At 38.6% G+C, this 14,346-nt stretch overlaps 1 protein-coding gene across 1 annotated transcript; it reads right to left on the bottom strand.

Annotated features, from left to right (window-relative positions):
- Positions 1-2,175: 2,175 nt before the first annotated feature.
- LOC117394186 (transmembrane protein 158-like) lies at positions 2,176-5,037 on the bottom strand. The gene has a single exon (XM_033992251.3). The coding sequence runs from the start codon at positions 4,655-4,657 to the stop codon at positions 3,986-3,988; it is 672 nt and encodes a 223-aa protein (XP_033848142.1). The 5' UTR covers positions 4,658-5,037; the 3' UTR covers positions 2,176-3,985.
- Positions 5,038-14,346: the final 9,309 nt, after the last annotated feature.

Raw genomic sequence — 14,346 nt, 5'->3', positions numbered from 1 at the left:
CAGAATCCATGTAAATAAAACAAATGGTATTAAATGACTAGCTCAGGGGTGATAAATTGCGGCCCCTGGGACCGTGTATGACTCTTTTACTTTTTTAAACGGTAATGTATTTGTATGTAGTTGATTTTCATATGCTTATCATATGGACCATGACAAATCTGCATACTCTCATGCCAGCCCCAAAGAAACTGATGCCTGATCACCCCTGTAGTTTACAGCAGAGTTCTGATTTACATCTGTATAATCATGCATAATAATGTATCTCATGATTAAATCTGAAAATTGTATGTTTAAGGCATTTAACAATTAACTACTTTCTTTTTTTTAATCAAATCTTTTATTTGGGGAACAAACAACAATAGAACAATACGACGAGAAATTCCCCCCATTTTTCAATTTTGATCCCTCCCTCCCTCCCTCTCAAATCACCCCATAAAGGACCTCGAGGACCCAGTGCTGAGACTAATAGTTAATCCAAGTCACCTGGAGAAAGTTCCCTCTTCAGCACTGGTCACCTTTGATTTTTAAATGTATCTCATCCCCACAACAGCTATGTACCTGGGGTATGAATTTACATGTTTTGCTGACACCCTTCCTGACAAAGCTGCCATTGAGATGGTGAAGGAAAAGTGTAAGGCTATGCTGGTGAAGATGGCCCACAAACTGAGGATCCGATTGCCGGCCAACATGTGCACATGAGAAAAGCTTGACATACTACACTCAAAAGAAGCCCTGTCACTAATAAAGAGACCCATTACAAGTCTCGCGCAGGAGTTCCAGTCCATATGAGGAGACATAATGCAAACTGAAACAGAGGTGCAATTTAACTAACAAGACCCAGAAACAAGCAATGGATGAATCCTTCTGGTTTGAGGTGTATGAAGACAGAGATAATGCAGGAGACAGAAGATTCTGACATGTGTATTTACTTACATTGTCTATACTGATACTACTCATACCTAATGCGACAGTAGAAAGAACATTCAGCACTGTCAGTAACATGAAGACGAAGCTGAGAAATCACCTTCAAGTTAAACACTAGGAAGCCTCTTGGATGTTAAATATGGCTTGCAGTGGAGAGGACAAGATTGCAGGAGCTTTTAGCCAACCACACTTATGCTCCAGAAATTCACGAGCCGCATTTCCAGCATTTCCAGCAACCACCACTCATCCCTACACTGGAGCACCTACCCTGCACGCAACCACCACTCATCCCTACACTGGAGCACCTACCCTGCACGCAACCACCACTCTTCACCACACTCACATCCTGATAAAATCTTCCTTTATTGTAAAGTTGGAAGATACAGTACACAGATATCCAAACTTAATGTATTCTGATCATTGAGGTTGCTTCCAATATACTGTACAGGGAGATTATAAAGCAAGCAGGCCACTTTATCAATGCAGTGTAACAAATCTACTGACTGTATGACTGTACAACTTGAAAGATATAATTTAATGTTGATTAATGAATCAACAGTTAAGTAATGTTTAACAGTAATTGATATAACATGGTTAATCTGTAAACCCTGTAATAACTAATTCATTCATTAAGATTCATCAGTCATTGGGTATATGTGTTTTGTTAAACAGATGCTGACTGGGTCAGTTGATAATCTAATCATCTCTTGTCTACAGGAAGAGAGCAACAAAACAGCAGAGATGCTGATCCTTTTTACCTGACCTAGATGACTGTCAGAAAACATGATTATTGCAGGTAATTCATTTATCAATAATATTTTTTTTCAGTAAAATCTAAATCAAGACTAAACAAATGTTTAATCATATTAAGAATGGATTATTATTACAACCCTGGTGGCAGCTCTGCCAGCATGAACCTATCTTCACTGCTAGTGTGTTATTTATTTACTGCAAGGTTTTTTGTGTGTGTGGGTCCAAAGAAAACTAATAGCATAATGCGCATGGTTTGGAGGGTTTCACTACTGCTTGTTCCCTGGGCCATGCATTGCACTGTAGATTTTCTTAGATTAACAGCACAGTTTTGTACCATGCCCATTGAGGACAACATTTTTTTTAACAAAATGAGTTATGTCGAGATCACAAATAAATGATCAAATGCCAAGATCCTCAGATAATTCCGTTTTTTTTAATGAGTCACCATACTACAGTACATGTTCAGTGACCTAAAAAAACACACACACACACGTTGGCAAAGTGGTACAAACTTTAAGGATGTTTTATTGGACCCAAATACGATTTGAAATCTGCAAGGCATTCTTACATGGGTACATTTTTAAATCCCCCAAAGTGCAGTATTATTCAGAGCTTAAAAGTATTAGCACAACCAGTACTCAATCATAATACCTTCATTCTTTAGAAGAACTGCAACAGAAACTGGTGATCACATAAAAATAGCATTTTACAAATCAATCTGGGAAAGTAACTAAGCTGCAAGTTATTAATACATTTGTGTTTTATGATCAATTGCAAAATGAATAACACTGTTGTGTTTGTTATTGTTTTTTTTCACCTGCTGATTTATGTTCAGATGCAGAAACAAGATCAGGATTAAAATGAGTTATAATCCAAACAATCCTCTTTAGAGGTCCTAACCCTCAAGAAGTAAATAATGAATCCAAAAGAGACAAGAGGCTAGTGATCTGCAAGGACATGCATTTGGTATAAAGATTACTGGTTGATTTGTTGTAAATAAATATAGACTAGAAATAAAATCACTCAGCATTATTTAGATCAAAGTCAGATGTTTAATTTATTGGGAGCGCAACAGGGAGAATAATTAGTGATAACCATTATATAACCTTGCTGTATTTCTGGCTTTATATGGTTGTCTTTCTATATGTTCTTCTGTCTACTTTTGATGCCTAAGGAGAACTACAGTCTAATTGCAAACTGGGCAAACCCTTGGAGTTAAATAAAACTATGCAATGTCACTTGTAGGGGCTCGACAACAACAACCTGTACAAACACTTGTTTGAGTGTTGTTCCAGTGTAGGGCCACCATGGGCAAGCCAAGCCACAACGGGATCTGCCTGACTACAATTCTAGAGTCTTTCAATTGTTCCTTCGACTAAAACAAAAGATGTAGCTTTTACACAGTATATGACAAAATACATGTCGGAGATGACATGTGCAGAACAAAGGAATCAGCATGTGAGGGGCTGCCTATTCGAGCAGCTGTGTACTTCATGTGTTGTTCATTTTTTTCAGCAATCTGATTCTGTCCATTCAGGACATTTATGATTGAACACCGTTTCGCTGTACATTTTAAATAAATCCACCCAAACCTGCTTCATGTCTGATTATCAAACGTTTGGTAAAAAAAAAAAAGCAGAGCTGTCTTCAGGTTATAAGGACTATAAATAGTCCAGTGTTAACAAAACTGCTTGTCAAATTTATTCAGGTTGTAGGCCTACATTTTTCTCCTAAACCTCTAAAATGTCTTGCAATAACAAACATAACAAAAACACACTCCAAACATTTAAAAAGTATTAAAATAATTAATTGCAATGTGACGTATAACACCAATGTAGTATTTTCAACCATACAGTTTACTCTCCTAGAAATAAGCTGTAACATCGATCGTTTAAATATTTGCATTAATTAATATTACTAAACAAAAAATAAAAATGGTAGTTATACTACAGTGTACCTATAGTAGATATCACGTGTTAAAAGCGATTGAAATAGACTACAGTATGCTGCATTACTAACAATATTCATAAAAGCATTGGAAATAAATATTTTATTTAAAAATTAACGTTAAAACAACATGATCCAAACTCTTCTTTTTTGTAAAATAAAACTGCCTTAATATCGTTACCTGGGTGCAGACTGTCCGTCCCATCAACTAACCAAACGTTATCAAATTGTTTTTCCAACGATCGATCGCGTCCACCAAATAAAGAAAATAATACTATCCCTTAAAATGAAGCTAAAATGTGCACAGTTTTTTTTATTATTATTATTTAATTATTTTAAATCAAAATCTACAGTTTTCGGTTTATCTTGGTCTCCTTTGCTCCATGCCATTCGGGAGAAAGCCTGCGATGATAGGCACTGGCCAGATGAGGGCTGCAACGCTCCACACAATAATCACCAAAGTCATGAAACAGGCCACTAAAGTGGACTCGATTGGCTTGCGGTTTAGTCTCCAGCTGTTATCACCTTTCAGCTCGTCCAAGCTAAAATCTAGACAGCAGAAACCCAGCGGCTCCCCTGCTTGCGTTGGGTATGACCTGGCCTGGCCGAACCTCCTGTTCCGCGAGAGGCCGCACCCGACACACAACCTGAACTCCTGCTGCCCCGCCGAGACACCCAGGTGCTCGATGACAACAGGTGACACGACTCGATTAAAAGCGGCCGAGAAAAAGGCTCGCCCGTGGTTGTTGGTGGTGTAGATGAGGACATCGCACTGGAAGCCGAAGTGTCTGTCCCAGCGGGCCACCAGCGAGGTGGGCATTAGCCTTTGCACGCTGATGTTGCACAAGGGCTGGAGCACGGATTCTGCGGATCTCTTGGAGTACCGTACGTCCACGTCTAAGTTTGCAAGGAATTTATTGGAGGAGTTGATGGGGGGAAGCAGTAGGTCCTCGTCGTTCCAGCAGTGGGACCACCTAAAAACGCTGGCGGTGGCGAACAGAGCCAGAAAAAGAAACGAGAGGTTGTTCAGCATGGCACTGGGGGGTAGCCTCTTCCTCGCATGGTGTTAGTAATGTGTTTGTAGAGGAACCGAAACTACCCGTAGTCGAACTAGATCAAGCCCGGAGGAGGTCTCTGTGTTGTCATGCCCATTGTGACTGTGTCTGTCAGTTTCAGCACCACTCCACACAACGCCACTCCTGCTGTTGCGAGAATGCAGGATTTACCGAATGTAATCCTCTTAAAATTGAAACGTCACTGATTTGGTTGTGTTACTCCTTCTTGAACCGCGTTTTATTCTTCTGTCAACTGACGCTTTGCCAGGTTATGTGCCGGTACCGTTCGTGTAGTTTTGCGTTACATCAGCTAGCAGAACAGAAGGTGTTTGTTAACAACCTGTTGCACTATATAGTAAACAGCGTTATGATTCTGTGGAGTGTGAAAGGGCTGCTGCTGGTCTGTTCTGCTGCACTGGGAAGAAGGCGTTTGTAATCAGTGTAGAATCTTGTTGTGCTACTTTGCCATTATAAAGCACTTTACTGTAAATGTTATTTATAGGCTTGCTACCTTCATGGTTTTTATTGAGATAAAGTATTACAAAGTACAATAAGTAATTACATTTACTAACAAATGTTTCAGACATTATTGCGTGATTTATTACAGTAGATAAAAAAAAAAGTTTTAACAGAAATGCAGTCATGCCTGTAGATACTGATTTTAAGACACTACTTAATATTTTCAAAGAAAGCATGCATTCTACAGATTAAGATACACAGTGCTGTCATATTTCACTTTTTTGGTTATTGATTTATTATTTAAATGCAGGTATTTTTACAGATTTCTAGATACAGTTATATGTATTATATTCATTTACATAATATATAAGCAGTCTTAAAAAGTCAGTCCTGTATTCATATATGATTCAGATTTTTTTGTCCAATCCCCCTAGCATTTTATGCTATCTGTTGTTGTAGCCAGTTCAAGTGTACTTAGCAGTGCATACAGAATGTCCTTTTCTACTCCCCTACTAGCTACAGTACCTGAGGAGTTGCACTGTTAATTGCGTCGATCTGCCTGATAGCTACCAGATTACAAGAGAAAGCAAACTCTAATGGCAATTCTTCCTCAGAGAATCAATAAAAACAAAAATACAATGACGCTTACATGAACTGTGTAATTTCCCTGTTTTATTGTGCAACTCAATCAAGCTTCCAGACATGCCTCCCAAACACACCACTGCTGAAGAAGACATGACACACATTTGTTAACATGTTAACATTGTAAAACCCTTAAAGGGGTTATATACACACCTGTTAGCTGCTGTGGCCTTTCATTACTGTATGCAGGTCTCACGTATGGCGTTTTTAAAAGCCTCTGCTACCATACTAGGTTAGACATCCTAGGTCAGCTTTTTACCTAGACAGTGAAATTCTATCCACCAATTCAACATATTTTTCCTGTTCTTACCCAAACAGCTGCATTGCTGCCATTGTCACATTTTGACATAAAAGACGCAGCAGTTACTGACCTAGTAGAAGTGTAACAGAAAGTAAGACTGAGAGCTTTCTATGAAGACACATGCTTCTTCCATAACTGCACATGTGAAACCTGCAAAACTGATAGAAGTGCATAACAGGTGAGATTGAAAAAAACGTGTAACAGTTTACTATAGTAAAAGCATAACAAAGTGTAATAAAGCATAGTGGAAGTATGGTAAACCATAGGTAAGCATTGTAAAGTATAGCGAGGTATGGTAAAGCATATTAATAAACATGGCAAACCAGGGTAAACTATGGTGAATCATGAATGCATAGTATAGCCATGGAGAAAGCATGATAAAACTGCATGAATACCCTGCAACAATGCTGTGGTAAACTTTTATAAGGGAACATAACACTGATGCTGTATTTAATCCTGTACTTTACAGAGTACTGTACTGTAATCTACCACTAGTGTTATTCAATCTAGTATTTTGCATTTAATTGTATCCTGATGTAACTATCACTGACACTGTTATCTGCTCTGATATTGATTCATATTTTGTAATATACTTGTACTTACTAGAACTGAAGTCATTGTATTTTATCTTGCTCTTAATTGTATTAATACTTGTACTGTGATTCTTGAAATGTATTTGTTTACGACTGTAAGTCGCCCTGGATAAGGGCGTCGGCTAAGAAATAAATAATAATAATAATAATAACATTTCCCCCTGGTTCAAAATATGAGGAACACAATTAGGCCCTGTATATTATATAAAATAATAAACAGGATAGATAATGTGGATGTATGGAAAGGGAAACATAAAGTGGGTTTTTATTTCTCTATCATATCCCCTCGATGGGTTTCAAGAATGAATAAACAACAAGATATAATTGAATTGCTCCGTTCAAGACTCACATTTGATACCTTAGGACTCAGAAATGAATTAAAATAGTGCTGGTGTGTTTAAAAGTAGCTGTTTTTAATGTGTGCTTAAATTGAAGCATGTCAATAAAATTATCAAAATGTACTAATTAATTCCCTAATCGAATTTCTGAACAGTAATAATTGACAGCAATCCATGCAGTGAGAACACTTTATTATTCAAAATCATGAAGCAAAACAAATGTGTAGACTCTTCACAAAAGCCTCCGATACAATAGAAAACATGCACAATTCTCTGTGTAAGAAAAGTGCCTCCTATTTTCTGTTCTGAATGCCCCTTTTATCTAATCTCCATTTGTCCTGGTCCTTGTTTCTTTTTTCAGGTCATGAAAGTCCCCTGGGTCGACATTGTCTATACCTTTTAGGATTTTGAATGTTTTGAATGTTTTTCAAGACTGAATAGATTCAATTCTTTTAGCCTGTCTGCATACGACATGCCTTTTAAATAATTCTGGTTGCTCTTCTTTGCACTCTTTCTAGAGCAGCAATATCCTTTTTGTAACGAGGTGACCAGAACTGAACACAGTATTCTAGGTGAGGTCTTACTAATGCATTGTAAAGTTTTAACATTACTTCCCTTGATTTAAATTCAACACTTCTCACAATATATCCGAGCATCTTGTTGGCCTTTTTCATAGTTTTCCCACATTGTCATTGATAGACTGGAGCGTCACACACGTTTACTGCAGCATCCATAGCAACGCGCTGCTAATACTTTGATAATGAATAACAACCAGAACCAATGTGTACTAAAAATGTATGGAATGCAAAAAATGGATGCAATTGCAGCATCCTGCAAACAGCTTTAAATATTGCTCTGCACTGTAACACTTTCTCTTTAATATAGTTACCGGATGTTCTAAATGCATGTGTTGGTGAGGGCTATTTTAGAGGATATAGTGTTTGATGCACAAGCTCTTTGGCAAGAGTTATGAATTCAAACTTGACTTGAAAGGATGCTAGCAGTCTCAAATAAGTACATGTACAGTTTTCACTAGCAACCTTTGCAAGCAGTCTAAATAAAGGCCAAGCTGTCTACATACATGCCATCCGGACAGGAACTCTCCCATTGCCTCTGCTTGTGCTTCTCTGTCCTGAGGATAAGTAGAGAGTACTTAAGTCCCCAGTGTTACCAATTATTCCAGCACATTCCATGAACATCACAATGCTGAATTATCATTCAAGAACAGCTGGAGTAATGTTGTTTGTTCAAGCAGCCTAGCAGGTTCCTGACAAAAAGGAAGCACTTAATACCTTCCATATCCGCTTAAGGATTGATTTTCCATCATAAATCTTTCTGCTTCGCAGGATCAGAACGTAATTTCTTGCCAGAAAGAAAATGTAGTATTAACTGGGTTGAAAGCAGGTGATAATGTGCCAGTAACCTAAATCTTGAAGCCATAGAAGAACTGATGTTTATACAGAGACACAAGTTTGCACCTGTTATTTGGTTGTGAAATGAAGGCCAACTACTAATATGAGACGACTGACCAATGTATTGCAGGGTTTCTGATTATTAGCCAGCAGGTGGAGATACTAAGTACTAAGTGTTAAACTCTGAATTGTGGTTATGGAGCAGGACTAAATATCTGCTAATCATGTTTCATTACAGTTCTCTATGTAAAACTCTGAAGTGTGACAGAGAGCGAATGAATCATAGTCAACAATCTCCCTCCCGACCTGTCAGGGCACAGTATAACAGGAACAGTGTGCCCAGGACTGGATGGTTTGGCAGTTCATTCCAGGGTCAGTTGGAAGTCGACCTTCCAGGAAGAGGGCGGAGTCACAATACCAGAAGTCATCGCCTTAATGCGGTAGGCGATGTATCAGTCATGGCTTGGAGTAGACGTAATTGCACTCGCTACCAAAGGGGGCGTTACTGAAGATATTCAGGGGATGTGGCAAAGCAATCTGTTCCTTTGTTATGGTTACGGAAAGACCTATAAAGGACGTACAAACGAAAAAGTACTGTGAGTGTTTAGTGTTGTCTTATCTGTCTGTTTAACTGTTGTTATTTGTTATTCTAGATGACTAAATATCCGGGAGCTGTCGCGCTAAGCCAGCATCAAACCTGGACTACACTGCACTACTGTTGTCACTGATTATTGTATTAAATCAGGAGCACTCACTATTGGACTTGTGGGTATTTCCATAATTAGTTCCACTACTGTTACTGTACATTATCATTCAAGCCCTTTTTTTTTTTTAAAAAAAAGAAAAAAGTAGAATGTTCCATCTCTACAGTAATCCCATTAATAACTCAGGAGAACTGAATATCAGTGGGTGTCCTCTTATCCCACAACCAAGCCAATTGTCTCTTTAGACCCAGGATCTTACAGCGGTCTTACAGGTTTCTACTTGAGCTCAATGGGCGTCTGACCAGTAGGCTCTGCTGTGGAGCAATGAGGAGAAACATTCCTTGCACATTTTGATGGGGCTCACATGTCTCTGGGCCTAATTAGCATAGCTGCTCTTTCCTGTTGATAAATGCAAAACTTTTTCACTTGTTTATCACTTTTACTTTCTACATCTCCATATTTTCATAGAACCAGCACACCCTGCTGGTAATAAGCAGAGAGTCTGTTGGACCTGTAGCTTGTAGGTTATGAGGTTAGGCAGAAAACTCTTCATAGAGAAGCTTTTTTGTGTCTTTGTTCAGTTAAGTTAAATTACAGCCTGCGCTGCCACAGAGACCTGTGAAAGAAGAACATGTTATAAAAGCGACAACTAAAATGATTTCCTGCCAAGTTAAATAACCTGCTCAGACCTCATTTCTTGTGTAATGGAGCAAAATGACAGGTCGCTCCCTGTGGCAGCTTGTCAGGTTAAAAAAGTTAATAGGAAGGCACAAATAAAAGACAGGCATTCATAAAGCTGTCTTTGAGAAATCAATAGGGACTGGACACATTAAGTACCTTACTATTGCTATCAGCATCAGGTATTACACCTGCTATAACACTGTCAATAGGGTGTGGGGCCACTATGGGCAGCTGACTCAACGCCACTGATTCAATGTGATGAGTTTTCAAGTCTTTTTAGAGGGATATTATGTCCATTCCTCAAAGCCTTTCCCAAATATGTCTCATGGATTCTTTGCTCTTGAGACTTGCATGAAAGATTGATAATTTATTCAGTCTGTGATACAAAATCCAACCTTTTATACAGTGCAGTATATTATTTCAGAACACATCAGGGATTCTCCTGAAGAAGGCACTTTCTGTAACGTTTGTCTATTTGACTTATCATAAGTTTTCCCTTAGAATGTTGATTTAGCATTTTGAAGTTACAAGTGATTTTATTTTGTTATGCAAATACTGTAGAATGAGTGTTACGCAAGGCCCTTGGTCTCGAGTTCCACCTGAACGCGTTCACTCTGCTCATTTCAATTGTGTTCATCAAAGGCTCTCTATTATATGCATCAGCCTTTGTTTTACTGAGCCAGTGTTCCCAAATATTCTCTGTAAAAAATGTCAAGTTAATTTAAAACAATACATTTGTGTACAAAAAAGGAAATAAAGGCTTTTATTTTAGAAACTACAATAACGCTGTACGTAATTATGCAGCACAAATGATTAGTTTTGGAGATTTTATGTATTTTTTTTTTGTCTGAAAGGGTTTTATTTCAACTGAGGGCAGTTTTTTTTTGTTCAGTAAGTGCACTGTTAAGACTTCATTTTATTTAACAAAAATGCAGCAATGCCATTTTCACAGGCATTAAAGCACTTGATGAGTTTCCTCCTGTAGGTTATTGTAGATCTTAAAAGCACCTGCACCATCCATCAATCCATTAATTCCTTAAAGGTCAAATACAAAAAAAAACATGTTTATGCAACATGACATTTCTTTTATAGGGTTCATTTTAAATGGACACTCAGGATGTCACAACACAATGCTACTCCATAGTATAAGTTAGCTTACCTCTTGTTTTGGTTTGATACTGTATAGATACCGTACAGTGTGGTAAATCTACTACAGCACTTGAAATACATAGCATAAGCATGGGAAAAGCAAAACATTTTAAAAGGGTACTTATGGTGTTTTAAGATGAGTATTAAATGGTTGTGTGTGGTTTTCTAGCATCAGTAAAATCAAGTTTATTAGTTTTCTTTTTCAGCAAAACAAAAAAAACAGTTTATTTATTTACACAATAATTTCTACTGGAATTTACTGTGGTGGATCTTTACATATACTGTTGTTCTAATTACAATTGCATACATTTCGTGAAAAGCTGTGCACATATACCTTAACTTTACCAACATTATCCTAACCAGAATAAATAGAACAGCATTTTTGACTTTGACTTTATCTAATATAAGTTCATGACATTGACCACTGTCTAGGGGATCCTGGCCTTGACACAGGCCTCAACATGGAAGGCTCTGGCCTTACCTTGACCTAGAGGCCTCAACCTCAGGGTTTTTGGCAATGGCCTCTGCCTTGTATGCCCTGGCCGTGAATTTAACACAGATTTGAACCACTGTATTTTCCTGTAGCCAGAACCCCAGTCACACCAGCTCCTGTGCAGGCAGTGAAGGTGCTTGCCTTTGTATGTTGAGCAGCAGGAGCAGACAAAGATATGCCTCAAGTTGAAGAGAAGCAAACCAATAATTACCAGCTAAATAATGAGAGGCCAAGCTGGGCCGATCAGCAGGGCATTAAACAGGTGGAGTCTTGATTGAACAACAGCCTATTTGTTACTGTGAAAGGATCGCACAGTTGGTCAAGGCTGGAGGAAGACTTGGAGATGGTTGGCTGCAGTTTAAGAGCTTCAAACGCATATTTATTCAAAACAAACAAAACCCAAATGGGCACAAAAATAGAGTTAAACAAAAACAGTCTTGCAATACACAATCATAAAACAAAAAGAACCCTCACCCAAGCTGGGCTACATAACATAAACAAGAACATAGACATGGAAGCATATATATATATATACACACACACATACACACACACACACAGTGCCGTGAAAAAGTATTTGCCCCCTGTCTGATTTTCTGCATTTTTTTGACATTGAATGTTATCAGATCTTCAACCAAAACTATTATTAGATAAAAGGGTCCCTGACTGAACAAATAACACAGCAATTCAATACATATTTTATTTATTTATTAAAGAAAGTTATGCAACAATGCCCCCGTGTGAAAAAGTAATCGCCCCCTTAGACTCAATAACTGGTTACGCCATCTTTAGCAGCAATAACTGCAACCAAACGCTTTCCTGTAATTATTGATTAGTCTCTCACAGCGCAGTGGAGGAATTTTGGCCCACTCCTGCAGAACTGCTTCAACTCAGTGACATTTGTGGGTTTTCGAGCATGAACTGCTTGTTTCAGGTCCTGCCACAACATCTCAATGGGGTTTAGGTCTGGACTTTGCCTAGGCCATTCCAAAACTTTAAATTTCTTGTTCTTCAACCATTCTGATGTAGACTTGCTTGTGTGTTTCGGATCATTGTCTTGCTGCATGACCCAGCTGCGCTTCAGCTTCAGCTCACAGACAGATGGCCTGACATTTTCCTGTAGAATTCTCCGATACAGGACAGAATTCATGGTTCCTTCAATGATGGCAAGGCGTCCAGGTCCTGATGCAGCAAAACATCCCCGAACCATGACCACCACCATGCTTCACCGTTGGTATGAGGTTCTTACTGTGGAATGCAGTGTTTGGTTTTTGCCAGACATAACAGGGCCCATGTCGGCCAAAAAGTTCCACTTTTGACTCATCTGTCCATGGAACATTGTTCCAGAACTGTTGAGGATCATCCAGGTGCTTTTTGGCAAACTTGAGACAAGCATTCATGTTCTTCTTAGTGAGCAATGGTTTCCACCTTGCTACTCTGCCATGAATCCCATTTTTGCCCAGTGTCTTTCTGATGGTGGAGTCATGAACACTGACTTTAGCCGAGGCGAGAGTGGCCTGCAGATCCCTGGATGTTTTGACTTCCTGGACTATTTTACGCCTTGCTCTTGGAGAGATTTTGGCAGGACGGCCACTCCTGGGAAGATTCACTACTGTCCCAAACTTTCTCCATTTGGACAATATGGCTCTGACTGTGGTTCGGTGGAGCCCCAGAGCCTTAGAAATGGCTTTGTAACCCTTTCCAGACTGATAGGCATCAACAACTTTTTTCCAGAGGTCTTCAGCAATTTCTTTTGTTCGTGGCATGATGTGCCTCTAAACCTGTGTGCTGGAAACTTCACTCTGATGGTAAAGGTAAAAAGTTAGTCAGATTTATATTGGGCAGGGCTGGCCCAAATCAGGCCTGGTTGTTAACCAAAGTTCTCAAACAGCTGACCCTAATTATCCCTTTAATTGGGTTGCGTTAACTAGGGGGGGCAATAACTTTTTCACATCTGAAGATTGCATGTTTGATTACCTTGCACACCAAACAAATGAAAGAAGCACCAAACTTTGGTGTCATTTTTTTCTCTCAGACTCCCTCTGTATACTACTACAACCCACAAAAAAATCTGACCAAATACAATGTGAAAAATGTGCAAAAATGCAGAAAATCAGACGGGGGGCAAATAATTTTTCATGGCACTGTAAATATAACAATTAATCATTCAATCAACGCCTGACCACATTCTCACATGTATTTGGCAGGGATAGGAATTAACCTTATCCCTGCCAACCAGCCCCCTCCCAAAAAACACCCAATATACACCAGAACAAAAACCCCACACAACAAACCCCAATATTTACAAAAACAAACCAACAATAAATTATTTACACGGTTACCATAATTAAATATCCAAGGAGACTATTTTCATTCATCTTGCAATAACAACTCACAACTTTATTTAAGCAACACAGTTACACTTGATCAGCTTAATTACAGGGAATATGTGCCAGATTCTACACAGATCATTTACTTAACATTATCAACAGTACAATTTACGCATATGAGAAAACAAACAGACAAACAAACAAAAATGGATACTAACCATAACTGCACACAGGGTGATCCCCAAAACCACGTACAAGCAAAAACATTTTGATATGGTAGCATTCCGCTGAAGGCTGTCAAGACTGATTTGTACCTTCACGCTCATGTGTGTGTTCAGCATCTATATTTGTTTGATTGTCTTTGTTTTATTCCTTTTATTTATTATGCAAAGACTGTGTTTGATAACAGGTATGTTTTTTTTAAGTTGCTTTTCTTTGCTAAACAAACTTGAAATTGCATTTCCTTTTTTTTTTTTTTCCACTGGCCCTTTTTTTAATTTATAGTGAGGTACTGTATGTATAACCCAGCGCCCTGCCCTGATCGGATTGCAATGTTTTTGTTCAA

The sequence above is a fragment of the Acipenser ruthenus genome, chromosome 3 (genome assembly GCF_902713425.1).
Source record: "Acipenser ruthenus chromosome 3, fAciRut3.2 maternal haplotype, whole genome shotgun sequence".
Lineage (NCBI taxonomy): Eukaryota > Metazoa > Chordata > Actinopteri > Acipenseriformes > Acipenseridae > Acipenser > Acipenser ruthenus.
The sequence above is the reverse complement of the archived record's forward strand: the minus strand, read 5'-3'. Positions and strand labels throughout refer to the sequence as shown.

Excerpts from the sequence above, each read along its gene's own strand:
- LOC117394186 (XM_033992251.3), bottom strand. The coding sequence starts at position 4,657 with ATGCTGAACAACCTCTCGTTTCTTTTTCTGGCTCTGTTCGCCACCGCC.